This window comes from Vidua macroura, chromosome 23 (genome assembly GCF_024509145.1).
Source record: "Vidua macroura isolate BioBank_ID:100142 chromosome 23, ASM2450914v1, whole genome shotgun sequence".
Taxonomy (NCBI): domain Eukaryota; kingdom Metazoa; phylum Chordata; class Aves; order Passeriformes; family Viduidae; genus Vidua; species Vidua macroura.
This window is the reverse complement of record NC_071593.1, coordinates 1522851-1549687: the sequence shown is the minus strand read 5'-3', so window position 1 is coordinate 1549687 and position 26837 is coordinate 1522851. Positions and strand designations below refer to the sequence as shown.

The 26837-nt window shown below is 46.3% G+C and overlaps 3 protein-coding genes and 1 long non-coding RNA gene across 11 annotated transcripts in view; 2 read left to right on the top strand and 2 right to left on the bottom strand.

The window, feature by feature from the left end:
* TMCO4 (transmembrane and coiled-coil domains 4) overlaps positions 1 to 11467 on the bottom strand; it is a 39974-nt gene extending 28507 nt beyond the window's left edge. The window contains exons 1-5 of one of the 4 annotated variants that reach the window (XM_053997470.1): positions 11019 to 11467; positions 8221 to 8405; positions 7647 to 7821; positions 3744 to 3771; positions 1744 to 1876 (exon numbers count right to left, since the gene is read on the bottom strand). In XM_053997470.1, coding sequence (XP_053853445.1) covers positions 1744 to 1876; positions 3744 to 3771; positions 7647 to 7821; positions 8221 to 8405; positions 11019 to 11408 — 911 coding nt within the window. In that variant the 5' untranslated portion in view covers positions 11409 to 11467. Of the gene's footprint in view, positions 1 to 1743; positions 1877 to 3743; positions 3772 to 7646; positions 7822 to 8220; positions 8406 to 10751; positions 10961 to 11018 lie in introns of those variants that run through there. The other 3 variants (XM_053997468.1, XM_053997471.1, XM_053997469.1) reach the window with 3 other exon arrangements.
* LOC128818283 (uncharacterized) lies at positions 10967 to 16625 on the top strand. 2 transcript variants are annotated; one of them, XR_008440430.1, is made up of 3 exons: positions 10967 to 11160; positions 11429 to 11475; positions 15448 to 16625. It is a non-coding gene; the product is annotated as an uncharacterized LOC128818283 (long non-coding RNA). The 2 variants fall into 2 exon arrangements; XR_008440431.1 differs by having other exon boundaries at positions 11429 to 11480.
* Positions 12764 to 14940, bottom strand: RNF186 (ring finger protein 186). The gene has a single exon (XM_053997479.1). It carries the CDS (start codon positions 14576 to 14578, stop codon positions 13667 to 13669), a length of 912 nt encoding a protein of 303 aa, XP_053853454.1. The 5' UTR covers positions 14579 to 14940; the 3' UTR covers positions 12764 to 13666.
* A 1740-nt stretch (positions 16626 to 18365) lies between the features above and the next one.
* Positions 18366 to 26770, top strand: OTUD3 (OTU deubiquitinase 3). 4 transcript variants are annotated; one of them, XM_053997476.1, is made up of 8 exons: positions 18366 to 18588; positions 19701 to 19849; positions 20598 to 20710; positions 24206 to 24328; positions 24999 to 25124; positions 25689 to 25763; positions 26026 to 26231; positions 26537 to 26599. In XM_053997476.1, the coding sequence occupies exons 1-8, from the start codon at positions 18407 to 18409 to the stop codon at positions 26538 to 26540; spliced, it is 978 nt and encodes a 325-aa protein (XP_053853451.1). In that variant the 5' UTR covers positions 18366 to 18406; the 3' UTR covers positions 26541 to 26599. The 4 variants fall into 4 exon arrangements, with proteins under 4 accessions (XP_053853451.1, XP_053853449.1, XP_053853453.1 ...); XM_053997474.1 differs by having other exon boundaries at positions 18367 to 18588; positions 25689 to 25785; positions 26537 to 26770; XM_053997478.1 differs by having other exon boundaries at positions 18368 to 18588; positions 26026 to 26207; positions 26537 to 26625.
* The last annotated feature ends 67 nt before the right edge of the window (positions 26771 to 26837 follow it).

Below are 26837 nucleotides of genomic sequence, written 5' to 3'. Positions count from 1 at the left end.
CTGAGCTCAGATGTGCAGCTTCTTGCCTGAACCACAAATTATATTCAGAGAGATTGTTATGGGGAATTACAGGTGATTTTCCAATAAGGAAAGGTGCAGGAGCACACATTAGCAAGCGAATGTTGTGATGTTTTCCAGTTTCTTACAGAACTGTGTACAAAAGAAAGGTTCTCACCTGCAGGTCAGAGCACATTTGGTGCAACTAACACAGTTTAAGTGGTTTGAGCATTATTCTTTAGAGAACTGTACATTTAATCTCATAGGTTCTGGGCCTCCATCCAACATACCCACAGCAGCAAAGGCAGGAGCAAAACCTCCTGTTAAGAAATATCAGTAAAAACACCTGTGCAGGAGCTGCCAAACCCCTCGTTGGTTATTTCTGTTCCAAAACCTCTTGCTGGTCAAAGTTGGAAGCGTCCCAAGTGCATAATGGTATTCCCAGCCCCAAAATCTGTGAGGTCAAGGTGGCGACAGGTTTATATTTTCCTTCCTTTCCCCATTGACTCCTGACTTAAAACCAAAGAAAGGGTCATCAATTCCCCACAAATTTCAGCCTTGTTTAAGTGCAGCAACAACAATGTGTTTGCACTGTGGTCTTGGGCTCCTCTCACCACAAGGATTTTTCTTCTCTTTTTATCCAATAGACATTTACTCCCATGGCTGCAATTTGGGCAAAGGACAAGCTAGGGATCCCACAGCAGACACACAGGAAGCCCGCTGGGCTGGCAGCAGGGTTTGAAATCCACACTGTTCTTTTGCTGTTATCAGACACAGCTTAAAGGGCCAGCACTGTTTGTTTTCACAAACTGCAGCAAAACAGTCGCCATTAATACCAACCCTTGCTCCTGCACACCAAATGTTTAGAAGTCCACGATCTTTGAGATTATTCTGACTTTCCCTTTTTACAGTGTGCTATAAAGTTAAGCATTATTTAAACACAGCTGTTACTGGAAGTTACCCATCACATGCTGGACCCCATGGTAAACATCTGAGCTGAACCATGGCAAGGGTGTCAACTGAAGGCTTTATTAGCATTCAGGGTAATCTCATAACCCGTTTGCTGAGTTGACAGATGAAAACATTTTCCTTGAAAGTCCACCAGGGACATGTTTACTGCCTTAAATATTGCTAAACTGTCGCACAATTTCTGCCCGATGAGAGGAATATAAAGATACTACATCTCTTATACATACCAAGAATAAATCCCATGTTAATAACATAGAATTATGAGCCAGGTCTGTACATATCTGAAGATTCAGCTTGTTGCCCTCAGAAATCTCCCTTCAATAGGAGTCATCCAGCTGTCTCTTAAAGATGCTTAAAGAGAGATCCAGAGACAATGAACAGCTGAGGATCTAATCCTGATTATTTGTAGGAACTTCATTCTGCAAGAGGCAGTTCTATCTGAAGGGTATTGGGCCAAGAGACAACAAGATCTTTGTGATGTATTTATGCAAAATCTACAGTCTCTGAGAAGCAACTGGAAAGAGGAAAGGAGGCAGCTCAGTGCAGAACAGCCTTTCCCAGTGTGCAAGGCCAGGTCTCAGCTCTGATTTTAAGAATGCTGAGCTTTTCTTCTTGTCAGTGCTGTGAGAGCTCTGCAACCCTAATCAAGCCATAAATGATTACAGTAAGAGCCATGTGGGGAATAATCAGAGACTGGACTTAGGCACAAGTAATTACTGCTAAGTTTTTGAGCACTGGCAGTGTTTTTTGATCCCATATCAACCCAAATGTTCTTACTCTGACTCTTCCTCTTTTTGTTCCTTCAGGCTCTCAAGCAGAGATTCCTCCAGGACTTCCAGATCTTCCAAGGGAATTCTCAGCAGCCAGCTGACACGACAGATCAACACCCTAGCTCGAGCATCATAGGATCCTTGAAGAGAGAAAAGCCCAGGAAATCAGTCTGATCAGTCTGATGGCACCGTTTAGTTAAAGAGCAGAGTACTGAAATAATGTGTCACAGAGCAGCTCCTTCCTCCAGGCCCTCTTTTTCTTCCAGGAACATGAGAAGAGACTGATAATTGGAAAATCCTTCTTCTCTGCAAACAGAGCCACTACACCAGGTAATGCCTCTGTGGCAAGAAAAGGATCTCAGATCCTTTGGTCTCCATCCTCTGTGGCAGAGGCTGGCTGGCAACTTTACAACAGAGAAATGCTGCAGCAGGACCACTGCTAACTGGAAATATCAAACATGTCTGTGTGGGTAACTAAGCACAGCCCACCTCAACTGCACCACTGCAGGAAGGTGGCATTTTGTAAAAATGCACCTCCATACAAAAGCTTTATCTTCTTCTTTGGTGGCAACAAGATGCACTCAGGAGTGTAAAGCTACACACTAGCTCCCCCAGCAGCACCACGGACAAATGTTTGCTTTTACACTCCCTGCTGGAGATGCAGGAGTGGACAGTGCACTCAGACAACAGCAGACAACAGAACTGATTACTCCTGGTTTTGTAAGCAGGTGTTCTTGAAGAAAAGACATCTTAGAAGAAAAGACATCTTAAAAGTAATAGATTTTAAATTATTTGTGCCAACTCTTGCTTTTTTAATGTGTTTCTCTCAGCAGCACCTACTACTTCCTGATGTTTGGCTTTTATAAAGGGTTCTTGGTGCACTCTGGGATGAAAAACACAATTGTTTTTCTCAAGGTGGGTGAAGATACCAGCAAGACCCAATTACAAAGAATGTTTGTGATACCCACTGCACGTAGATCAAATATGGCATTGGGCAATCTATTAAGATTGTTTGTTTATTACCATCATTACCAAGATACCAAACTAATTCCGTAGCCTTTAATGACACTCTTGATCAGGTTTGTGCTTAGTTGAGAAATGAGGGCAGGATTTATCTTCACTCCTTCCTGAAATGGGGCACGTCCTGCAAGTCCAGGCAGGTGGAACGAGCCCCCTTCTTTTTTCTGTCTGCTGACATTGCTGGTTTCCTTCCTCACCAGCCTGGTGGGAGGCAGTGAGGCTTGGAAAGATATTTCTCCTAAATTCCAGCTTCACAAAATAAGCGGTTTTGCAATAACTGACTTGTCAATTTTCCATTAAAAATAAAGCAAGAATAAAACTTGTTTTGTTCTGCAGTGCAACAGGCTAATCAGCAATCAGTGAGTTCTTTCCTGTGAGAACATGTTAAAACAGAGATTGAAAAAATGCAAGTAGTGATAGAATCCAGGCTTCTTTTAGAAATGAACATTCTGTTCAGCAGACAGTCTTTATTTCATTAATTTTATCAGACTAATCCATGTAATGGATTGCAAACCAGAGAATTGTTTTATGTGTAATATAATATGTGAGAAAAATCACATTTATTTATAATGGGCTTCACAGGACACTCTGGAATTTATACCCTGACATGTTTTTTCTTTTAGGCAACCAGCAGAAAATATTTTAGGCTGAGATTTTCATAATAGCTTTACTGCCTTCCTAAAGGAAGAGATCACCTGATTCCCTGGAAACATTGGAGAAAAACCACCCCACTCCACCATCATTTACATCTGCTTGCCAATATATGCTGTGTGAAGGTAAGGAGGTGAAGAGCTCTTCAATTTTCAGTGGGTATTATTAACCATTCCTAAAAAAAGAGTTGTTTTTCCTGAGGGGATGCAGGGAAGGAGTGTGCAGCTTTTGCCAGAGAGGAAGCTGAGGTGAAATAGGATAGTACCTCTTTGAGTACTTCAAAGTATCAGATGTAAAATCAACTGTATTATTTTTACAAAGAAAAAGTAAACTTACCATCTTGAAGAGAGAATGATAAAAGGTCCTAAAGAGAAAAAAAAAAAAAAAAAAGAATATTCAATTTTAAATTGATGATGTAGGTCTGGAGGGATCAAAATGGAGGCATAAAATCCATCAGATTGATTGAATTACTGTGGCAGCTCAGTTCATAAGAGGGAAGCAGAAATTTACAATTCAGTGAGGCAGCACAGAGCAAAACCAATCCAAAATTCTCTGAAGGCCAGTACAAAGGGCTGGACAGAAGCAGATAATGCTTGGTACATGCTAAGGCATCCCACATTTTTTGTTATTTTGTTATGATCCTGATCTTACACCAGACTTCAAAGTTTTGAGGAGCAGGGCTCTAATCCTCCCACTCTAATGCCTTCTGCTCCCTACAGTCACATATGCAACATCACTAACAGGTTTGAATGTTCCTCTAATGGCCCCTATTTTCTTTGGCATTCTGGGAATTCACAGCTTTAGGCAGTAAGGCTGAACTGGCATCTAGTTCTTTTGGATTAAGTGAGTTAAAAAACTCAGAATTTATGGCCGTCTGTCAAGATTGAGGGACTTGACTTCTGTGTTGGCTCTTTACCATAAAAAAGGGAAAAACAAGTCAATTCAATAGATGGTTTCTATGGATAAATCTATGAAAAAGAGACCAGTGTTTTTACAACTGTGTTCTCCTCTTTTATTGCCACTGGACAAATTCTAAGCTCTTTATGTGACTACATTAAGCACCAGCTCAGTTGAGCTGCTTTCCTCTCCTACACACAAACACGGCACAGCTGAATTTTACACAGAATCCTTTCAGCCCTCTGGGAACACAAAAAATGCAGCCAAATATGTAGGAGGCTGCCAAAGAGTTTATGATTATTAGTCCTGTAAGCTCCCAAGCACAGTTTGTGTAGTAAAAATGTCTCTAACCTGAGAGTCCTACCCATGAGAAGTGCAGAATGCAGAACAAACCATCCTGAACCAACCAGGAGAGGGACAAACTGCAGACTGCTCCCCAGGCTGGCTGGTGGGGTGTGGGAATTGGAGACACCAGTACAGAGGGAGGGATGTAACTGGTTTCCCAAAGCCTGAGTACTGGGAGTGCCCAGGGATGAACTATGTGGGCACCATCACCACCTCTCTGGGTGCATTTCTGGGGGAAGAGTTGGCACAGAGGTGTCAAAGCCCAGCAGAAGGCGCAGGGTTGGGAGCCTTGAGCAAAAAGCTGACCAAGCAAAGGGCCTCGAGTCTAGAATAAGGTGAAGCTTATTGCCACAATTTTCCACAGACTGACATAAGCAGCCTCTGGAAGAGGTGATGATTTGTGGGCAATAAACTCTCCCTGATTGAGGCTCAGGGAGCCGGGGCTGTGACTCAGGTCCTGTCCTGTCTGCCCAGTATCACCTGTGGCACCTCGTATCAAACCACCCCAAATAAATCTGCATGTACACACATGCCTTTCAAAAGGTCAGGGATGCACGTAGGTAAACAGGTGATAAACTGCAAAAACTGTTTTTATGGCATCCATGCCAGTTAGTACACTCAAATTTAAGCTGCAGTTTCGGCTGTGCACATCCTGCACATGCAGGCAGCTGGAATCCAACCAGCAGTGATTAGTTCACAACGGGTTTGTTTTCCTTCCTAAGCAGCAGTTGTTATATTGCAACCTTATTCTGAAGTCAGTGTTTTGAATCTCCATGAAAACTCCATGACAAGACAACCACCCATATGACTGAGAAGCCTTACAAAAGAAGGGAGTCTTTATTCAGTCTTTGCCAGCATTTTCTGAGATGATGCAAATTCAAAACCCATTTCCTTAACAACAGAGAGCCCCAAATCCACATTACAGTCAATGTGGGTAGGAAACCACTGGAAAATGGGCATTCTAAATATGTTGAGAGCAAAAAACATATTCATAATAAGAATTTTCAATGTCTAATTACCTATCACAGCTTCTACACCTCTTTTATTACATTGTCTTCTCATACCACACCCATTGCCTGTATGACTACTGTCTTTAAAGGATTCAGTTACCACCATCTGCCTGTGTTAGTCATCTGCAATGACACAAAAGACACAAAGATAACAATCCATAATCCTCAGATGTTCATTGAATCAATGGTGAGCTCACATCTAATCTCCTGACTTTATGGATCATCTCTTCAGCTCCTTTGACATGAAGAGCCTTCCAAAAATGCAGCATTAGTGCCAGCAAGACCTTCCCACTGAACACGCTGAGCAATTAAAGCAGATACTTAATAAACAGTAAATACTGCATCAGCAGCAGCTGAATACAAAGGAGCACTAGAACCATAAAGCAAAAGATCAATAATTCATAAAGCTTTGTCCCGTAGCTTGTTTATTTCCAGGTAAGAAGGAAAAAGCTGATCTCAGCTTATTGTTGATGTTTGCCACACACCGGTGTTTTTTTCCAGGCACACCTCTGCTGCCTTGCTCTACTGAAGTCTTTCATTCTGCCTCTCCTCTGACAAAATCAATCATCTTGCCCACATGCAGATGACTATGTAAGGGATTGCTGCTGTGGGATTAGACTGATAGTTTTTCCTCATCTTCGCTTTCAACTGATCAAAGTTGTCTATGGTTCCTGTATTCCACCAAAATCCAGGGGATATCCTCAGTTTCATGTCAGGGCAAAATCCCGTGTGCTCCCGCTGATCCAGAGCCACTTTTGTACAAGCACATGGAGCCCTCACGCAGCATAAGCTCAGAGCAAGCACAAGCTAAATTTCACCCTTAATAAACTCAGCAGCAATGCAGGAAAACCTGCCTCAATGCAGAGAATCCATCCTGAGGCAGAGAGAATGAGGGAAACAATGCAGGAAGCACATCAAGGCAGAAATAATGAGTGTGGATGTATTGAATTTGAGGAAACAGCATCCAAAGAGCCACTTTTATTTTAGAAGATCTGCTCTAAATCATTAAGATCTTTGTTGCTGTCCTTGTACTATTGTAGGACTTTGGGCACTGGAACATTTGGACCAGGAGCAGATCCTCTGAGGCATTTCATGGACTGACAGGAGACAGGAAAAGGTGGCTGAAGAAATGGGAGCCGGTCAACGTGACCAGAGAAGTTCACTACTCTCTTATCTCCCCTAACACAGCCAAGTTCTCACATCTGCTGTTCTGCCAGGCCATTGCTCAAGGTGAGTGTGTGATAGCCCTTAATCAGTCCATACCAGAGCACTGGGTGTAGGCAGGGTGTCCGGCACAGGGTGACAGTGCCAACCTTCTGTGCGGCACCAGCAGCAGCCTAACGCTCTCTTCACCCTGCATGGCATAACATGAGGTTGGATGAGAAAAGATCTTCCCCAGCAAAAGCAAACGCTGCCAAAATGCTTCATCTCTTTTATCTTCCCATCAGCTTTTACCGCAGAACATTATGGAGCAGTCCCAGTTTCACTTCCTCAGTGGAAGAAAATAAAGTCATAATAATTTCCTTCTGGTCAATATGTAGTCTGGGAAGAAGATTTTGGAAATTGTGCTCCTTGGAGCATGTATGTGGAGGTGGTTTGTGATACATATATAGTGAAGGGGCTTTCAAACAAGTGAAAATCATGTCTACTGTGTTCAGGATGTCACTAAAATCTGTACAACATGTGTATGAACAGAGACCACTGCAGTAACACAATCTAAGTAAAAACTTTGTCAGTTCTCTGTTCTGTAGAGTGAAACCATCAAAGACACAACTCAGCAGACAGTGACCATGCTTCACAATCATCCTTTCCATGAGGTCTTTATGGATAGACTGCCAGTCCCCCCATAGCTGCTTATAAATAAATGCCTAACAGAAATATTGATTTTATTTCCCTGACTGCACAAACAGCGCTTCAGCTGCAAACAGACAGATATGACAAACCTCTTTTGCAAACAAACAAGGGCGAGGAGAGCACATGGACTTACCTGGGTGATGAGAAGTGGATTTTCTTTCAAGATGGGATCCTTCCGCAAAATTTCAGTGAAAGTTTCTGTGCCCTCACCTCCTAAGCCATCAGCAAAGGCTGTCATGGCAGGTAAGACAGCATCAGGCAGGTCCAGCCACTTCACAAAGCCCTTGATGAATTCTGTCCTGAAGGAGCTGTAAGGCAACAGAAGCAGTTAAGGCTTCACAAGTGGGTATTTCAAGGCTCCACAACTGGGTATTTTTGGAAACTTTGAGCAGTCCTTGGTTTCAAACATTGAGTCACACAAAAATCAAAACATCAGGGGTCAGAAGAAGGTGAATTGCTAAACAAACTAGCTAAATAAACAAGGAAACAATCTGAGTGGGACTAGACCTTGCTTCAGAACATGCTTTGATGTCTGCAGTGTTAACAGATGTGTTTTGTGCTGAATTGTAAAAGCCTTACAGGTGCAAGACAGAAAGGATCTTCCACTCCCCCAGCTTCAGAAGACCCCGCACGGAGTCTGATACCAGCTCTGGCTGAGCCACCGCCCAAAATCCACCTGGCCTGTCCAGGCCTTGCTCCACTTGTACCTCTGCTCGTTTTCAGGGAACAGCCAGGCGAGGGATGTGCCGCACAGCGCCGCGTACGCGAATCTCCCGGGTTCAGCCAGCTGCCGGCCCAGGAGCACACCCGGCTCCCTCTCCCCGCCGTGCTCAGCCTCCTTTTGCTGTTTCGAAGCCCAGCCTTTCCACTTCTCCTCCGCAGCCATTTTCACCTGCAAGTTCAAGGAGGAAAAAGCAGCAGAAAAAAAACAACAGCAAACAGTTGGAAACCAGGAAGCAATGAGACAAATTGCCTTTGACACACTGCTGTGACCAAAGAGGATACAGGAACAGGACACAGAAGAACAGTTCACCAGTTCTCAAACGTTTTGCACAACATTAGGTGATCATAAATATTCCAACCTGCAAAAGGACAAGTTCCCTTTGGGATGCAAAAGGACAAGTTCCCTTTGGGACTGGGCTCCATTCAGGCCTATCAGTCCCACATTTACTGCAAAAATAATATGAAAATAAAAGCTATGCCTCTGGTGCAGGGACCAGTACAGCTGCCTGTGAAATAATTTTTCTCCTTCATCCTCAGCTCAAATTGCTCCTGTTTGTTTTGCTGACAGCATTAGGAAAGTTGAGTCCAGCTGCAGCCTCTGAGAAGGACTTTGATGTGTCCCATGGTCATTGCTGTGCTTTGCTTCTACACAACCTGCCACTGGTCTTTTCCTAGAAATAAGATCCCTGCACCACACGGATCGTGAGCTGGGGCAAGCTATTATTTTTTAGAGTGTAGATGTGCACACTTTCAAGTGATGGGCTTCCAGCTGCTCTCCTGATGGTGCCAGCAGCAAACTGAGAACTCAGGAAGAGGTGACAACAGCTCATATCAAATTCAACCTGGGTAACAACCTGGTCCAAGGCTCACTTCCATCACCTGAAATTTCTACTACCTTGAGATCCAATCAGTTTCTAATCACCCATTTCACTTTATAGTTTAAATGAAAATGTTTCCTTTCTTCCACACCCTAGCTAAATAGCAATTAGGAGCCCATCACACTACAAGTGACTCCCAGGGGATGCAGACCATCTATGGATCATTTTAGAGCCCTAAAAGAAAAAACTGCAACAGGAGCTGCTCTTTTTAAAGAGAATTTATTATCTGCATGCCATCTGTCATGGTCCTTTAAGAAAGATGTCTGTCCTGCCTTCCCACTCAGAAACCTTAAACATCCAAACTTCCAGACCAATTTTCCCAGGAATAATCTAACGCTAAAGTTTCAATAATTTTACAATTATTTGTCATGTCTGCTAACCTCTGGACACATTATGGGAGACAGCACTGAAAATAAAACCCCCTTCCCTGACAGATTTATTGATTTCTTAACTTGCGCTCATATGAAAAGTGAAGCAGCTTAAAAAGATCCATGAGCAGTACAACTGTTTAACCTAATTTCCTAATAACATAAAACATGGAGCAATAATGGAGCAACACCACAGTGGCTCCTGGCATGCAACAAACAATTCAGAGTGCTGAGCAGCTAAAATACTCAGAGAAAGTTTCTGGGAGGCTTTGCTTGGAAGATGTTCAGATCAATGTACTTCTCTCTACACAGGTATCCTTTTCCTTATAAACATGTAGGAAACAATGGACTTGGGATTTTCAGACATACAGTGTAAAAAAAGGGCAGTGTGTGATTTACTAAAGAAAACTCGGGCCAAGAAGTTTTGCCACAAATCCAAGATGAGGGAATTGAGAGTTAAAAACATATTCCAAAAGTTAGTTATTTATTCCAAAAGTTTTTACATCTCATGGCACTGGAATTCCGATCCCTGCCTCGAACAATGTAGTTCGGCAATCAACAGCATTGTCATAATCTGAACTGTCAAACAAAGCCCTTTGTTTTCCTGAGAAATGATGTATTTTATACAGCAGATAACACAATCCTGTTTGGAAAGCAGAAAGATAATTCCTTTGGGGTTTTAAAGCTGTACGATACACAAGTTCCCTGCAGCTGAAAGAGGAAACAGAGACAGGCTGGCATTGTGTTTGCACTAAACTGTGACAACGGCTAAAGGCAACCAAACCATCATCTCCACAACCTCCCAAAGTTAATGAGGCATCTCATTAACTTCAGAGGAGCGATTGTTGGTAATTATTCAGACGGGGCTGACCAAAGAGTTCCGTGTAAGGCACAGCGGGAACAGCACAGCCCAACACATCACACACAACGCTGTGACTGTGGAAACATTTGGGCAAAAGAGATTTTCTGGGGACCTGCACATGGCTCCAGAGGTGCTTTTAATCTGTAGATACGAGGTATAAATACGGAATGCCGTTAATTCAGTTCTGTCTCAATGCAAGAACACATAAATGCGTTATGGGTGGGCCACAGTGATCAGAGCTCGGAGGGACAGGGACATGGACAAGCCCAAAGCATAGGAGTTGGAAAAGTGAGCGTGTTTAATTCAGTTAAAGTTTGCACAGCAGCGGCTGAGAAGCGATGTCCTCACAGTGAAGTGAGCAAAGCTGCGGAGAGGGAACAGTACATGGAGAAGCGTGATGGCAGCACCTTAGCTGGGGAAGCTGTGAGGGCGGACACCGCCACAGCTGCCCGTGTTCACGTTTACCACAAGTCCTTCACGTCTGAAGTCTCTGCCGATCCATCCCAGGCATTTATTTACGGAAAGCGGCGCTTCTGGCCACGCTGAGGGGAGGGAAGCAGCGGCCAGAGCACGGGAGCGGCCTGAGGGGACGGTCCCGCCCGCTCGCCCCTCAGCCCGCGGTGCTGCCCCCGCTCAGCCCCTCTCCCACCCGCCCGGCCCGGCGCGGCCCCGACCTGCCGCCGGCCCGGCCGAGTACCGAGCACCGGGAACCGAGCACCGCGAGCCGGGAACCGAGCACCGACTACCGCCGCCAGCGCCCGCCCCTTCCTGCCCAGCCCGGCCTGCCCGCCGGCACTGCGCCATCGGCGCGGCCAAGTGCGCGGGGAGGGCGGGAGCTGCGCTGGGCTGAGGGGATGGAGGGCACTGAGGGGACCACAGCATACTCTGAATTGGAAGGGACCCGCAGTGATCATGACGTGATCATGAAGTGAATGGCCCACAGAAGGGATCAAACCCACCATCTTGGTGCTGTCAGTACCATGCTCCAACAGACCGAGCTGACCCCGGGAGCACCTGAGGGGATGGCGAGGGATGAGGGGATGCTGCCTAGCCCCATTTCTCATTATAATTTCCTCTCTCTCAGGCCACAGTGTATTACCCAGTCACTATCCAAAATCAGGAGCTAGCCAGGTAAGGTAAGCAGGGCATGGGACTACCGAGCTGACACGTTCTTAACAAAATTACCAGCATGAATTAAACTTGAGTACAAGCAAATCCTTTACATTTTGGAATAGAAATATAATCCCATTAGCCTTTTCTCTATAAACTTAATTGCTGCTTCAAAGTTTTGCATGGTTATTGAGCCTAATTATCTTGTCAGATGGGAATCTGTTCAGAAGATACCAGGTTCCAGAGCCTCATGAATGCCACCAGCATCTGTGAACTCTGAATCACCTGGGTGTTAGTGACTCTCAGGCTGCCAAACATTTCAGTGGAACTGCTGAAGGAAAACTTGGAAGGTGCTGCACTATGAGAGGAAACTATAACTCAATGGATCCATAAGGATTCTTTCAGAGGGCCAGTCTCGCCCTGGAAATCACACTTCTCTGTATGCTGCCCTTTCCTCTTGACCTTTTGTAGAAAGTAGTCTAATAAAACAATTATTTTGGAAGGGCAGAGTGAAGCATAATAACAGATTTCACTGACCATGTTAATTCTGTTTTCATTTCTTCACACCCATGTGCTGAAAACATACATGGGCTGGCAGGATCCCTTGTGAGTGATATGTTCAGGCCAATATTAATTCATTTGTTACAGACCTTTACAGTACCAGTCACCCACTGGTGTTGGTGAAGGGAACTCGACTGGAATATTGTCTGTGAGCTTTAAGACTTGCCAAGTGTTTCTGAAATTATTTTCAGTGCATCTAAATATCTGGTCCAGTTTTTATATTTGGAACAATATAATATTTGGGTTTAAAGCTACCTGCCTTTTTTCCCAACTGGAAAGCTTTTTTCTGGTTGGTTATTAGCAAATGTCATATGTATTCTGCAGTAAGCCTGTTGCTGCCCAAAGAGATGAGAAAATCCAAAGGATTTATATCCCCTAAAGGCTCCCGTTCCTGGCAGAAAGCAAACCTGTGTTTTCCAAGACTTTAGCTGCACAAGAGCTCCTACCCTCTTAGTCTAATTTGTTTTATCTGCTGTGAGACACTCTGTGTATTTATATACTGAACAACTGCAGGACATCAGTTTCCATGCTTATCGAGCACAAATATTTACCTGATCCAAGGTCTCTTGAGATCCTTGACACATTCAAACATGCAGTTTAACTAGAGAAATCTATTTTTTTCCTCAGTTTAATTTTAGTTTGGTTTCAGGGTATTTTCTTAGCAACTAAGTATTTTTTTAAATGAAGGAATACTCCAACACTTTACTGCTTTGCTTTACTCACCAACTCAGCTCTGCAGACTCCCTAATACACTTTCTCAGCTGCAATTCCTGTCAATAAGGAAACTAGGAATTGTTTTGACATTAATTGTCCATGAGGAATTGAAACAAAGAAGTCAATGAGCAGTTCATATTATTTGAATTTAATGGAGACATTCCATTTAAAAATATCACATGTGGTGTGGCGCAGCAGTCAATGGATTTCTGTTTACCATTGTGAGCATCTTCAAGGGCAGTGTAAAAGGGGTGAAGAAGAGAGGTCCTGCAGGTTGCCAGATAAAGGAATTCAGGTGAGAGGAACTATTTCTGTGCTAAATAATGTGGGGAATTTGGAGGGTCATGAGGTTTTTGAGCCTTGCCCTTTGCAAACCACAAACTCAAGATCAGGAGTGTTGATTTTACCTCTTCCTCTCCACTTTTGTGTGTAACTTCAAATAGCATCAACTGACATCCCCTTTTCCCATCGCTGCCAGGGATTAAGATGATAATTTGGGTTAAAACAACTCTCTTCCAAACACCCACTCCCTGATTCAGCAGCCTTATTTCCCACAGTGTCCCAAGGAAAGGTGTCCATGTGTTCAGAGTGGGAACAGCAACCCTGGGGTTTTGCAGGACATCACCTCCCAGGTGTTCCAGATAACATCCTGCAGGGCTGATCAGGAGGGGACAAAGACATGAACAAAATGGCAAAAGCAAACCAACACAGTTACTTTAAAAAAAAAAAAAGTGAAAACACATAAATATCAACATATAAATAGTTCATTTTGTTTCCAGTAATGAGATTTAACAACAGTGTGCATTGGCATTGAGCCAGCTCAGCCAACCGTTGAATTTATTCTCTGAGAGATTGTTTTTAAGTCCAAAATTCACTGGTGTGCCCAGTGTGCAGGTTGGCCCAGTCCCTGAGCTCTGGGACAGGCAGGTTAACTGTTTCAAGCAACAGTAACAACGTGGATCTCCTTGTCACAGGAGGCAGGGGAGTCCTTCTTGCACCTGCAGTGGAATTTAGGAGTGCAGCAAAGCACTATAGACATGAGCAACCCCAAAGTAAGCAGGAGACAAATGACCCATTTCACCCTCCCTGAGTACATAAAGGGGAGGATGAGCATGGCGAGGATCACCCCAAGCAGCAGGAGTCTCTGCACAGCCAGGCTGCTGTGTGCTGGGCTGTTTTCCTCTGTGTTCAAAATGTCCTGGCCGCTCTGAGTCCAGTTGTTGCCGTCCAGCCCCATGGCACAGATGTACACCTCAGGGTTTGAATCAAGGTTCTCCAAGCGCTCCAGGATGTCTTCTTTATTCTGGAGTGTGCGGATGAGCCCTCCTGACACAAAGGTGGGTTTTCTGCAAAGAGGGCAGGTGATTGTCCAGGTGTTCTCCTCTTTCCTGAGGATCAGCTTGAGGCAGACGGCACAGAAGGTGTGCTGGCAGTCCAGGAGCTTTGGGACTCTGTAGATGCTGTACTTGTTGAAGCAGATCATGCAGTCCATATCCAGGGTAGCTGTGTCTGAGCACTGATGGTTCAGTTCCAACGTGCTCGTTTTGGGAGAGTTTGTGTCCGTTAGCACAGCAAGTGGCCTTGAGTTTGGAGAGTCTCGTTCCAAAACTGCTGGTTTAAAGGCAGCAAGACTGTCTCTCTCTGTTCCTGAAGGCCTCTCCATTTCTTCAGTACACTCTTCAGTGAATCCCACTCTTTTCTCACGTTCTGAGTTTTGTGTTACAGATCCTGCTCTGCTCATTTCTGCAGCACCTCCTGCCACGGGCGCTGCACTGTCTGCTTCAGCCTGCAGTACTCCAGGAGCTGACAGTCCGTTTTCCTTGTTTGGCTTGTCAGTGGATTTCTCCATGGAGATAAACCTCGGTGCAGCTTGTCTCCGCTTAGCTGAAGGATTTCCCGAGCCTCTGGCTCCTTTTATGTGTTGCTGTATTCCTGTTATATGCCTGATTGATTAGTGAGAGCCTTAAGCGAGTCATGATCTTACAATATGATGTTTTTATGACATGGGGACCAGAGTTAATGATTGACTTCCCAGCCAAGACAGTTTACAACGACTGATAATATCAGTGGGCAATTCCTGTCCGGAAGCAGACTCTGTGGCATTAGCAGACCACTCTGACAGCCAGACACTGCCATTATTATTAAATTAGAACTCTCTTAGATGAAAGCAATTTCATTGTTCTCCAAACAGTGCTGTGCTAGACAGTGACAGGCCTGTTTCTGACATTGCTGTGCTGAATGCAGTCCTTTGATTAAAGCATATGTATCACCAGTTTTGGGCTCTCTGGGTAGGAAGTTTGCTCTTGGTTTAGAAATACTTACTACCCTACAGCACCAAGTGAAGAACGAGATTGAAATTATTAATTTGACTGTTGAATGTCCAATTGTTATTAGCTGTTTTATCCTAGGTTATCTCTTTTTTCAGCCTAGGATAACTCTTTTGTCCTGTTTGTTTTAGTCTTCAGAAGGTTTCCAGTACAAACTGAAGCATGACTGAGGCCCACACAGGGTCTCTGAGAGTCCATGAGAGAGATCAGGAAACTAAAAGCAAGACCAGTGTCCTAGATGGTGGGACCATCTTCTTTGTTTGTTCACCAAGCAACCTCATGCACTTGGGAATGCCCTTCTTGAGTGATTTTGTGAATATTCATCTCATCTGAAAAAAATAACTGAACAAAATCCCTCAGTCTCTAATTGCTTTCTGCCTTTTTATTTGAGGAGTAAAATACAGATGGTTTCTCAGCAAGAATCCCATGGAAGGAAGGAATGAAAGAAGGAAGGGAAGAATCACTAATCCCAAAAAGCCAGATGAGGTCAATGTTAGCAGCAGAAGACACACAGTACCACACTGGTAGCCTCAAGTGCTCCTGAATGCTCACACTGCCTGTACCGCCAAGTCCCAGCCCCTCCCTCCCGGAGAGGAGCAGCAGAAAGAAATGAAACAACTGGAGATGAGGAGAGCAGGGAGTTCAGGAAGGCTCTAATCTCATGAACTCGCTGGAAGGGGATGAGGTGAGAAGAACTTGTTCTTATTTGCTGAGAAATAGAAGGTTTGTCGTAAGCAAACTTCGTCAAAGTGCCTGAGCACTGCTGCGTTTCTGCTGATGTGGCATGTGGTGGTGCTTGATGGACTTTTGGATGACCCCAAATTTTAGGAGCCTGAATATCTCTCTGTTGCAGAAGCTGGTATCAAAGTGCGGGAATGTCTGGAAGTAGGTTGGTGAACTGCAAGACTCATTTATCTTTAAAAAGAAAATATTCTTTTGCATTTCATATAACTCTTTGTCAGCAAGTTCATGCTGCTAAAAAGATCCGGGAAAGTAGAAAACAGACTTGCCACTATTACAATAGTTTAGAAGCTTCAAATTTGCTCTGTCAGTTCCCATGTCCAAAATGGAAATGTCTTTAAATTGCCTGATTCCTAATTACTAGAACAATATAAAAATACCTTGCAGATGTTGGAAGTTGGAACAGACGCGAAGAGGGACAACTACACTCCTAACAGAAAAAGGTGAAAACTAGTTGGGATGAATCTATGCTTCATGTCTAACTACTCTGTGTTCTACCAGTGGATGGGGGTGACTTGTCTGTGTCTTTTGTCTTTTGTGCTGGAAAAATAGTTTTTTGTTGTCCTCCACTGACAAAGTTTTCAGCCAAGCCCTGATTCCGGCTCCGCTTTGTCTCTGGTGTCACGAGTGATGCTCCCTGGCTGGCATATGCCTTGTGCTTATCTGCCCATTAATGCTCCTCTGGCTAATTACTGCCTCATTAATCATTTGCAATCAGTTTATGTACTCACGCTGTTTTCCCGATTTTAGTGTGTTTGCATAACAAAATGTGTTTCTATGAAATGCTTTGTATGGAATTGTTTATAGCAGGAAATAGATATAAAAGAACAGTTGTGTCATTCCTAGTAAAAATCCTCATGTGCCAGAAGCCAAACATCCCAGAAGATACTGGGGATACTCCTGTGAGCTTCTCCCTGTGCTGAACTGTGCTTCAGGTTGCCCTGACTCTGCACAAGAGGAACAGAAAAAGGATATGCAACTTAAAAATCCCTGTGATGTGAAGCCTCTTAGTGTATTCCTGGGACTGTTCTGTTAGTGTTCCTCACAAAGCTGTTTGGATGTGCCTTCGGAGCTAGGAATTAGAAATTCATAGAATCCCAGAATCCCAGATTGGTGTGGGCTGGAAGGAACCTTAAAACTCATCCAGTGCCCCCCGTGCCAGGGCCAGGGCCACCTTCCACTGTCCCAGGGTGCTCCAAGCCCTGTCCAGCCTGGCCTTGGGCACTGCCAGGGATCCAGGGGCAGCCACAGCTGCTCTGGGCAGCCAGGGTCTCCCCACCCTCCCAGGGAAGCATTTCTTCCCAATATCCCATCTATCTCTGCCCCCTGGCAGTGGAAGCCATTCCCCCTTGTCCTGGCACTCCAGCCTTTTTCCACAGTCTCCCTCCATCTTTCTTGTCAGCTCCCCAAGAGAAAGGCACTGAAAAGCTGCAATTACGTCATGCTGGAGCCTTCTTTTCTCCAAGCTGAACAATCCCAGTTCTCCCAGCCTTCCCTCATGGGAGAGGTGCTCCATCCCTCTGCTCATCTTGGCCTCCTGTGGACTCGGCCGATGTGCAGCAGTTCTGACAGCATCGGGCAGTTTCTGTCACGATACCAGCAGAGGAAACCAGAGCCACGGGCACAGCGATGCCCTGGTGGGTGCTGCTGCCGGGTGGTTCCTTTAACTGGTTCCTGTGGGACAAGCGGAATAGCCAAAGAGCAAGAGGATGGCAGGAAATCCTCCCCAAGAGCGCTGCTCCAGACAAATCACCCATCCTACTGTGCCCCTTTTCCAGCATCCTGTGAGGCGTCTCCCTCAGTGCTAGAGGAAGCAAGACGCGGAAGTTCAGTTTATTACACTTAGCACATTTAATTAATCACTGCTGTCTGAGCTCAGCTCCTGCCCTGCCGCTGCTGTCAGCCCTGTTCTCCTGGTGCCACCTCGCGGGTAGTCCATCTGCTCGCCTCCCTGATTTGCTGCGAGTTCATTTCGCAGCGCTGATTTGGGGCTGAGCAGCGCTGACTTGGGGCCGAGCAGCGATGATTTGGGGCTGAGCAGCGATGATTTGGGGCTGAGCAGCGATGATTTGGGGCTGAGCAACGCTGATTTGGGGCTGAGCAGCGCTGATTTGGGGCCGAGCAGCGATGATTTGGGGCTGAGCAGACACGGTCTGGGGCGGCGTGTCCCGGTGCAGAGCAGCAGCAGAAAGCACCCACCCATGAGGCCAGGGCCGGGAGCTGTGCCGGGCAGCACAGCCGGGAGCTGTGCCGGGCAGGGAAATGCTCTTGGGCGGGGGGGAGTGCAATTAGCAGTAGAGGCCAATTAGCCGGAATCCGGCAGCTTTTGGTACAACATGATTTGTGGCGCTGCTTTCCGCAGCCTCCCCAGCCTTTCCCCGCGGGCACGCCGCTCCCGGCGCTTGGCTGCGCCGTTCTTCCGTTCGCCGCTCCCGCTTTCCCATCGGCAGCCTCATTTTCCCCCTCTCCCTTTCCTCCTCCTCCGGGAGGATCCCCCGGGCGGGCGCGCGCTCACGTGACCCCGTCCCGGTGCGGCGGTCACGTGAGACGCGCCCGGTGCGGCGGTCACGTGACGCGGCCGGTGCCGCAGGCGCGGGGCCCCGGCGGGGATGTCCCGCAAACAGGCGGGCAAGGCCCGGCCCAGCGCCAGCGCCAGCGCCGCCAGGAAGCGCCGGCGGCCCCGGCATTCCCCCGCCGGACCGGCCAAGGGCTCCGCTCCGGGCAACAGCGGCGGCCTCGCCGGGCAGCTCCGGGCCCTCGGCCTCAAGCTGCGAGAAGTGCCGGGAGATGGGTGAGCGCCGCGACCGGTGTCCCCAGCAAACCCCGGGGATTCTCCGGACATCCAGCCCTGAAGGCTGAGGGCTTCCTCCTCGCCGGGTGATGTGAGCCCGTGTCCCCGGGGTCGAGGCCTTTCATCCATCCCGGGGTGGGGAGCCCGTGTCCCCGGGGGCCGAGGATTTTCCCCTCCCGGTTGAAGTGGGCCCTCTGCTCCGCAGGGGTGAGGATTTCCCCTCTTCAGGGTTCTCTGCCGTTCTATAGGGCCCGACGGCTCGGCCAGTCCCAGCCCTGGTGCCCAGGGGGCTGTGATAGATGAGTAATGCGATGATTGACTCTCACAATTAACAGACAAATATCATGTATATAGGTTAAGAAAAAAATATTTTTTTGCCCTCTGAGTTGTTATCAAGGGACAGCTGGAGTTGGGATATTTGGGAGGGTCGGCTTGTTACTATGGTGACATCTGACCTGCAATCAAGATTTGAGGAAGTGACCTCCACCACTGGACAGCACAGTTGATGGACAGAACTTTGGGGGGGGGGGGGGGGAGCTAAAGGGTTAAAAGGTGAAATGCCCATTGTGTGGGTGAGCACATGGTGGAGAAAATCCTTTGCACTCAGTGCCATAACATTTTCTCTATTCACTCTTCTGTTGTATTTTTTATAAGGTTTAATAAACCTTTCTAAATTTATGAAAAGTGAGCACCTATTTCTCACAGGGCCAAGGCTCCAGTGTCCAGTGGAACTGAGCATAGGAAGGTCCATAAATATTCTTATGGAATACTTTCACTCCCTTCTTTTCTAGAAGGTGAAAAGGTAGTAAACGTTCCTGCTGAGAAGTTGCTCCGTGGGGCATTTGTTTGTCTTTCATTGCTTTATGTCCCTTGTCTGGTGTCAGTGTGGGACAGTTTGGCCCAGCAGTTTTACCGTGACACGATCGCTCAAACGGAGCCGTTCCAGCAGCAGCAACCATTCAAGGCACAGGGAGCGAGCAGGAAATTCAAAGCACAGGGAGTGAGCGCTGCTGTGCATTGCTGAACTGGGCAGAAGGAGCACAGCCCCTCTCCCTGTGACCTGTATTCCTTGTGCTGCCTCAGACACATGCACTCCTCATTTCCCTCCGCAGCAACTGCTTGTTCCGGGCCCTGGGGGACCAGCTGGAGGGGCACTCCCGGAACCACCTGCGGCACCGCCAGGAGACCGTGCAGTTCATGGTGAGGCAGCGCGGGGACTTCGAGCCCTTCGTGGAGGATGATGTGCCCTTTGACAAACATGGTATGGGCTCCGTGGGACGTCCTGGGAGGTGTCTTTGTGTCTCCTTAAAGCGGCTCCTTACTAACCAGGTCCTCATCCCAGAAATACCTTAGGGCTCCTCTCTAGTTTTTAGAAACAGGGACTTTACGTTTATGGCTGTTGCAATACTGTGGGAAGCTGAACTGTTTAATCTGCATTGAATTTGTCCCAGAAATTATTAAAATTTAGGAGGAACTTGGAGAAAAGGGAGACCAAAAAGGCAAGGGGTAAAAATTAGGTGTTTTCAAAAGGAACTGAAGAAAAATTGTCTCGTTCTCCTTGAATACTGGTGGGTATGTGGCTGTTTTGGTAAGTGGCTGATTTCTTGGGGTTTCTTTCTCCTTGTCACTCAGTATTTCCTCCTGGGAAGCAAGGGGAAGATCCAAGCCAGGGACAAATATAGCCTTTGATGTGCCAGGTACCATGGAGATGATGCATGAAAGTAGTTTGGTCATGCAGTACATGGCACTCCTCCTTCTGAGCTAACAGAGCCAGTGGCCTTGCTTTGTCTCAGGGTGTAGTGCCTTTTAAAGAGATTTCTGTGGTCATTCAAATGCATTACCTCATGTTGCAGCCAAATTCTTGCCTCAGCAGTCACTGTTTCAAAGGTGGGATTTCCCTTCCAGAATTTCTTGGGCTCATGTTGAAATCTCACCCCTCGTTACCCTTGCACTGCTTTTGGAAGTATCAGAAATTAGGTTTCAACTCCTGTGAATGTTTTTTCCTTTAGTTGCCAATTTGGCCAAGCCTGGTACTTTTGCTGGCAATGATGCTATTGTGGCCTTTGCAAGGAACAATCAAATGAATGTGGTTATTCATCAGCTCAACACTCCTCTGTGGCAGGTGAGACACAAAGCTTCTACATTTTTGCCTAATTTTTGCCTGAGGGATATGAATAATGTGGAAAATTCCTGATTTATTAAAAAAAGCAGTAGCTGCAATGATCTGGGCATGGTGCAGAGCTGTGCTTGGTATTTGAAGAGGGGGAACACTTGAGATTTTGGCTAGGAGGAGAGGGCAGGAAAGAAAACAGTGAGTGCATGAGAGATGGGTATGTGGGGACAGAGCAACATGTTTTACTTGGGTTTTAAGCTATGACCTTCAGTGCCATGCTCTGTCTCCTGAAGATCAGACTGCATTTGAGCTGAGTTTTCTGATAGGAATCCCAGAATGGGTCAGGTTGGAGGGGACCACACTGGATCATCTGGTCCTGTCTCCCAGCCCCAGCTTCCTCAGCCTTTTCTGGGCAGAGAGATGCTCCAGGCCCTTCCTGATCTCTTGCAGCCTTCGCTGACCCTGCTCCAGGAGCTCCCTGTTCCCCTGTCCTGAGGAGCCCAGGGCTGGACACAGCACTCCAGGGCTGGGCAAAGGGGCAGGGTCACTCCCTGACCTGCTGCCAGTGCTCCTCCCAGTGCACCCCAGGGCCTCTTGGCCCCCAGGACACTCTGCTGGCTCCAGGACAGCTCACTGACCATGGGACCCCCAGGTCCTTCCTGCAGAGATGCTCCAGCAGGTCACCTCGCCTGTGCTGGTACTTGGGGTTGTTCCTCCCCAGGGCAGGACCTGCATCTGCCCTTGTTGAACTTCAGGCAGTTCTTCCCTGCTCATCTCTCCAACCTGGTGAGTCCTTTTGAAGGCCTGCACAGCCCCCTGGAGTTTGAGCTAGGCTTAAGGAAACCTGTACAATAAGATTCAGGAAGGTGGAAATGAAGGTATAGCTTCACTGTGTTGGAGTGAAGCTCCATCAATTCTGCATGGGATGTGGAATGCCAAGGTTTCTGACAGAGAGAGAAACGAGGTTTTAAAATAAATTTTAAATAAATTTTAAAACCTTAAAGTGGTGTTTAATCAGCTCCTGGAAAGAACTGTGTGGTGTGGTTTCCTCTGACAAAGGGGCACTGAAACAAGTAATCCATCAGGTCCCTCGTTTTCTCTTTATTGTTGTTTTTCCATGGCAAGTGGAATGGGTCCAGGCTCAGTCAGCCTGGTCATTGAGCAAGTGAGAACCTGTATTCTAGTTAGGATTGGTTTTGGCCTCTATTTACAGTCAGAACCAATGAAGTATATAGATTAAACAGGGCAATAAAGATAAAAAACGAGATGAAAGCTGTCAGTAACGTCTTAAATACATTTAAAGCAGCCTCACGTGAATTCCTGAACTCAAACAAGTTTAAACTCTCATTTATGGGCAGCCATGGGCAGAGGGACAGGTGGGTGAAGTACCTGCAGGGGAGGTCACAGGGGTGGTTTTCATGTGTTGTTCCTCAGTGTTATCACTTACTGAGGTTTTGATGTCCTTTTGAAAACCTTGATTCTTTCATCTGCTCTCATTGACCATGTCAGGGTGTCAATACAGAGCTTGTGATGAGGTTCTGTCTTTCCTGAGCAGTGTTGTTTGTGAAGGGTTGTCTCAGGCCCTTGAGAATGGTGTGAGTTAGGAGAACTGTGACTAATTGTAACATCATGAAAAGCACTTTGCAGGTGGACATCTCTGCATGGAATTTTTTGGTCTTTGAACACCCCTTAACTTTTTTGATAATGACTGTAAATTACAGAATTCTTAAAGTTGGAAAAAAACTTTAAAATCATGGAGTCCCACTGTAGACTCAAGTTAGCTGAGATTTGTAGGTTATTTTTTTGGCTTTTTGGATAACAGGCTGGCTTTTTTCCCCCTCTGTTTTTAATCTACAGCCCTAATTTACTTACCAGTTTCAGTATATTCATAGAATCAGAGAATCCCAGGTTGGTTACGCTTGGGAGGGAGCTTAAAGCTCATCCAGTGCCACCCCTGCCATGGGCAGGGACATCTTCCACTATCCCAGGTGGCTCCAAGCCCCAATGTCCAGCCTGGCCGTGGGCACTGCCAGGGATCCAGGGGCAGCCACAGCCCTGTGCCAGGGCCTGCCCACCTCACAGGGAACAATTCCTTCCCAATATTCCATCTAACCCTGCCCTCTGGCAGTGGAAGCCATTTCCCCTTGTCATGGCACGCCAGGCCCTTGCCCACAGTCTCTCTCCATCCTTCTTGTTGCCTTCTTCAGGCACTGGAAGGTCACTGTTAGGTCACCCATCTCTTCTCCAGGCTGAACAATCCCAATTCTCCCCGCCTTTCCTCATGGGAGAGATGCTCCATCCCTCTAAATCAGTTAGGTGGCCTCCTCTGGGCCCACTCCAGAGTGGAAAGAGTCTTCTCTATTGAGAGCTAAATTGGCTAATTTTCAAATCTTTCAGGAGCTTTGGGATTTGTTAGATACCTATTCTAGCTCTGGCAGAGGAGAAATGTTTAAAATAAATTTTACCAAGTTTCAGCAGTGGAATAATTTAATAGAGTAGAAAGCAGGAGTTAAGTATAACCAAGTGTTGACTTGGAACCTGAAGGTGAGCAAGTGTAAAATAGATTAATGGAGAATTATTTGTTGGAAAACCTGAAGTCATTAGTGCAGCACAGACCACAGACACGGCTGAAAGGTGGCTTGGTGTGTGGTCTGGGAGCTGAGATAAGGCAGTTCACAGACGTAAAAGGGTTGGGAAACTCTGGAGCCCTAAAGCAAGGAGTTCTGGTCCTTTGCTTGCTGACGTCTGGAGAGCTGTCGGGTGAACTTGAGCTGGCAGGTCAAGCCAAGTTGGTCTGCAAGTGCAGTGGGATTTTCTGCATTCCTGGCAGGAGCTGGAATGCTGTGTAGCTCTTATCTAATAGTTTGAGACACTGATAATCAGGGTAGGAACTATTCTCACATCAGTACAGATAATACCCAGAGCAGGAATTTTCTGTGGAAATTGCTGTAACTTGGTGCTGACAAAGCAAAGCAACATTTGGTTGTTAACAGTGCTCCTGAATGGAGTTAATACGTTTTCATGGATTTGCTTTCTTTTAAAAACAAAACACAGCTGCTTGGGATGCTGTTAAAACAGTGTCTTGTCCCAGCTGCAAATCAAAATTTACTCTGAGTGACTATTTCCAGTGTTGCTCTCACTTGAATGGCCTCTCTTCGCTCATATTTGAGAGTAAAATGACATGGTACATTCCCTGGGAGCTCTTGCTGAAGTTGGTTCTGGGAAGATGATCAGAAAACTGATAGCTCCTGTGGAAAGTTCTGGAAATAGTTCTGAGCTTTCCACAAAAATATTTTCATTCCACGTTTTGTTTGTTCTGATGTAACTGCCCGGTATTTTACATCTGGCTTTCATACCTTCTTCTCTTCCTCTTTCAAATGCTCCAGCAACCACGTACTTGCTTCCTTCCCGGTGTTTGCCATCGCTGCAAAAATGAATACTCTGAAAAATCGGACGCTGAAGCCGATTCCAAATGCTCATTTGCAGTTTGTTTCTTTTGTTGAGATCCGGGGCACAGACAGGAGCGATGCCCGGGAGCTGCACATCGCCTACAGGTACGGGGAGCACTACGACAGCGTCAGGAGGCTCAGCGATGACTCGGAAGCTCCGGCTTACCTTCGGATGGAGGTCGGTTGTGATGGAATGAGCCAGCTGTGGGTGACACACACAGCTGAGGAATGCTGCCAGTTGATTTCCATTCTCGTTTGGGATGGAGGGAAGAGCTGGGTCTCCGTGCCGTGCTGGGAGAGCAAAGCCCTGGGGTTGTAGCTCATGCTGCTGGCTCTCTCGGGAGGGGCTGTGAAGGAGGATTTCAGCCTCTGGGCTGGAAATTAATTCAAAGCTGATGCTGTGATGTTGGCTATCTGGAAGCAACCTCATCTAAACGATATAATCATGCACCTCAAATGGAAAAACAAAGGGAAGGGAGGAAAGAGCTGGAAATGCAACAGCTGGATGTAGTTGTCTTCTTCATATCTCTTTTTTTAAATTTTTTTTTTTTTGAGGAGTAATTGTGCTGTGCTTGAGGTTCTCTGCACACAGCTGAGGTGTGGCATTGTATTAAAAAGATTCCGTTTAAAAGCTCATTTAGTGTGATTCATGATGTTGCAGTACACTGGAGTTTGTTCAGCAGTGCAGGAGATGTGGGAAGCTACACAGTTGGAAGTTACACAGTTTCCAAGGTGGTTTGACACGGGATGTTCCCGAGAAAAGTGTGCCATGATAATTACTATTGTTAGGATGTCTGACTTTTATGGATTGCATGCTTGTGTGATTTGCTGGGCTTGCAATTCTTCAGATGCTTTGCAAGAACGATTCGAATAAGGCAGAGGAAGTGAAGCCACAGAAGGGCAACTCTGAAGATGAGACTGACGTGGATATGGAAGATGCTGTACAAAAAGTGTGCAGTGCAACTGGGTGTTCAGTAAGTATTGAGGAGCCTTTCTGGGCTTAATGTTCAAACCTTGATACATGCAAGCAGTTCTGGGAATAATTCTAAAAAACACTCACCTTGTACAAATTTGAGTACCATGGCCATCAATCAGGGTGCATCTCATCCTAGAATCAACCCTTAGATGCAGGTGAAATACCAACTTTTTTGTGGATGCCTGATAATTTTGAAAGGTTTGTCTTGAGGCTCTCATAAAAATTCACTTGGAAACAAAATCCTGTAAGTTCTGAAATCCTTTGAGGGTATTGATGATCCCAGATAACTGGATAATTTGTGATTCTTGGCTGTTGGCACTGTGCAGGTGCATAGAACAGAAAGGGCCAAGAGGGAAGCTTACACTGAAAAAAGCATATTCCTTTTTTTCCTGATAGCTTCAGGAATTTAAGGTTTTCCCCCTCACCCTTTCAGAAACGAAGCACAGACCAGCTGAATGATCATAAAAGCAGCAGCCCCCTCTCAGTGGTACAGGTGTTGTTAAGTGTGTGTAGGTCAGAGATTTTAACTTCTTCAGCATTCTCCTTCCCCTCTTGTGGACAGGACATGGATTTAGTAAGCCACATTCTGGAGGTGGAGGACTACAACGTGGAATCTGCAATATTTGCCATCTTGCAGGTGAAGGAAGGGGAAGGAATGGGTGAGTGCACAGTTTGTCACCTGGGGCTTTGGGTGACTGGGATGTTGGTGTTGGGGACAGTAGCAGGAGAGGTGGGGTTTGTGTGCTGCCACCTCAGCCTTCTCTGCTCAGGAAGGTTGTTAGTGAGGGCAACTTCAATCCAATTTCAAAAAAAAACCCAGGACTTCTGGGAAAAAGAATTGGCTGACAGTGCAATAGCTCCTGGGTAGAGCATGTCTGAGGAAAACCTGGTGTTGGCAGGTACAGAGGAGCAGCAGGAGCCCCTGGGCAGGGAGCAAAAATCCTGCAGCAGGACACTGTGGGAAGAGAATGGAACTGGTTCAAGAATCTTTGGAAATCAGAGCTTGCATCAAGGTGAAGCAGAGAACAACAAGGGACAAGCTGGATCCAGGGAAGAAAACCGAGCCAGCAGAAACCCAAAGGTGTGTGAGTGGTTTGGCAGCAAGGTGAGCACCCTTCAATGATTGGAGGATGCCTTAGCATTGCTTACTCAGCAACTCTCTTCTCCTTTGAGTTAAAAAGAGCTTCTGCTCACTGCATTTTGTCACTGCTGCAGCTGTGACTGCTGTGCCACAAATATTTCCTGGTGACATGCAGCACTCTTCCCAAAACAACTCGCAATAAAGTCCTCATAAATAGTTAGAAATGTCCTCTGGCAGCTGCCTTGGTATCTGCTTGTCTCTTATTACTTTTCCCCAGCTGAGCAGAGCACATGTGGTTTGAACTTTGTATTTTCATCCTTCCCTTTCAGGTAGCCAAGAAGCAAAGGAAGGAGCAGCAGCGGTTGGAGAAGAAGAAGCGGCAGGAGGAGAGGCACCGGCAGAAGGTCCTGGCCACCAAGAGGGACAGTGCAGACCCCAGGACAGAGACAGACCCAGCCAGCCACATCACCCTGGTGAAGGCCATGGCAGCCCTAAACATATGACTCAGTGCCCTGATGAGAAAAGCAAATAAAACTGATGAAGGCAAAATTCCCCCAGGAGAATTTTCAGGCACCCGTGTTTATCTTAAAATCCATCTCTGCCGGGATTTCCAAACACAAGAGAACGTCC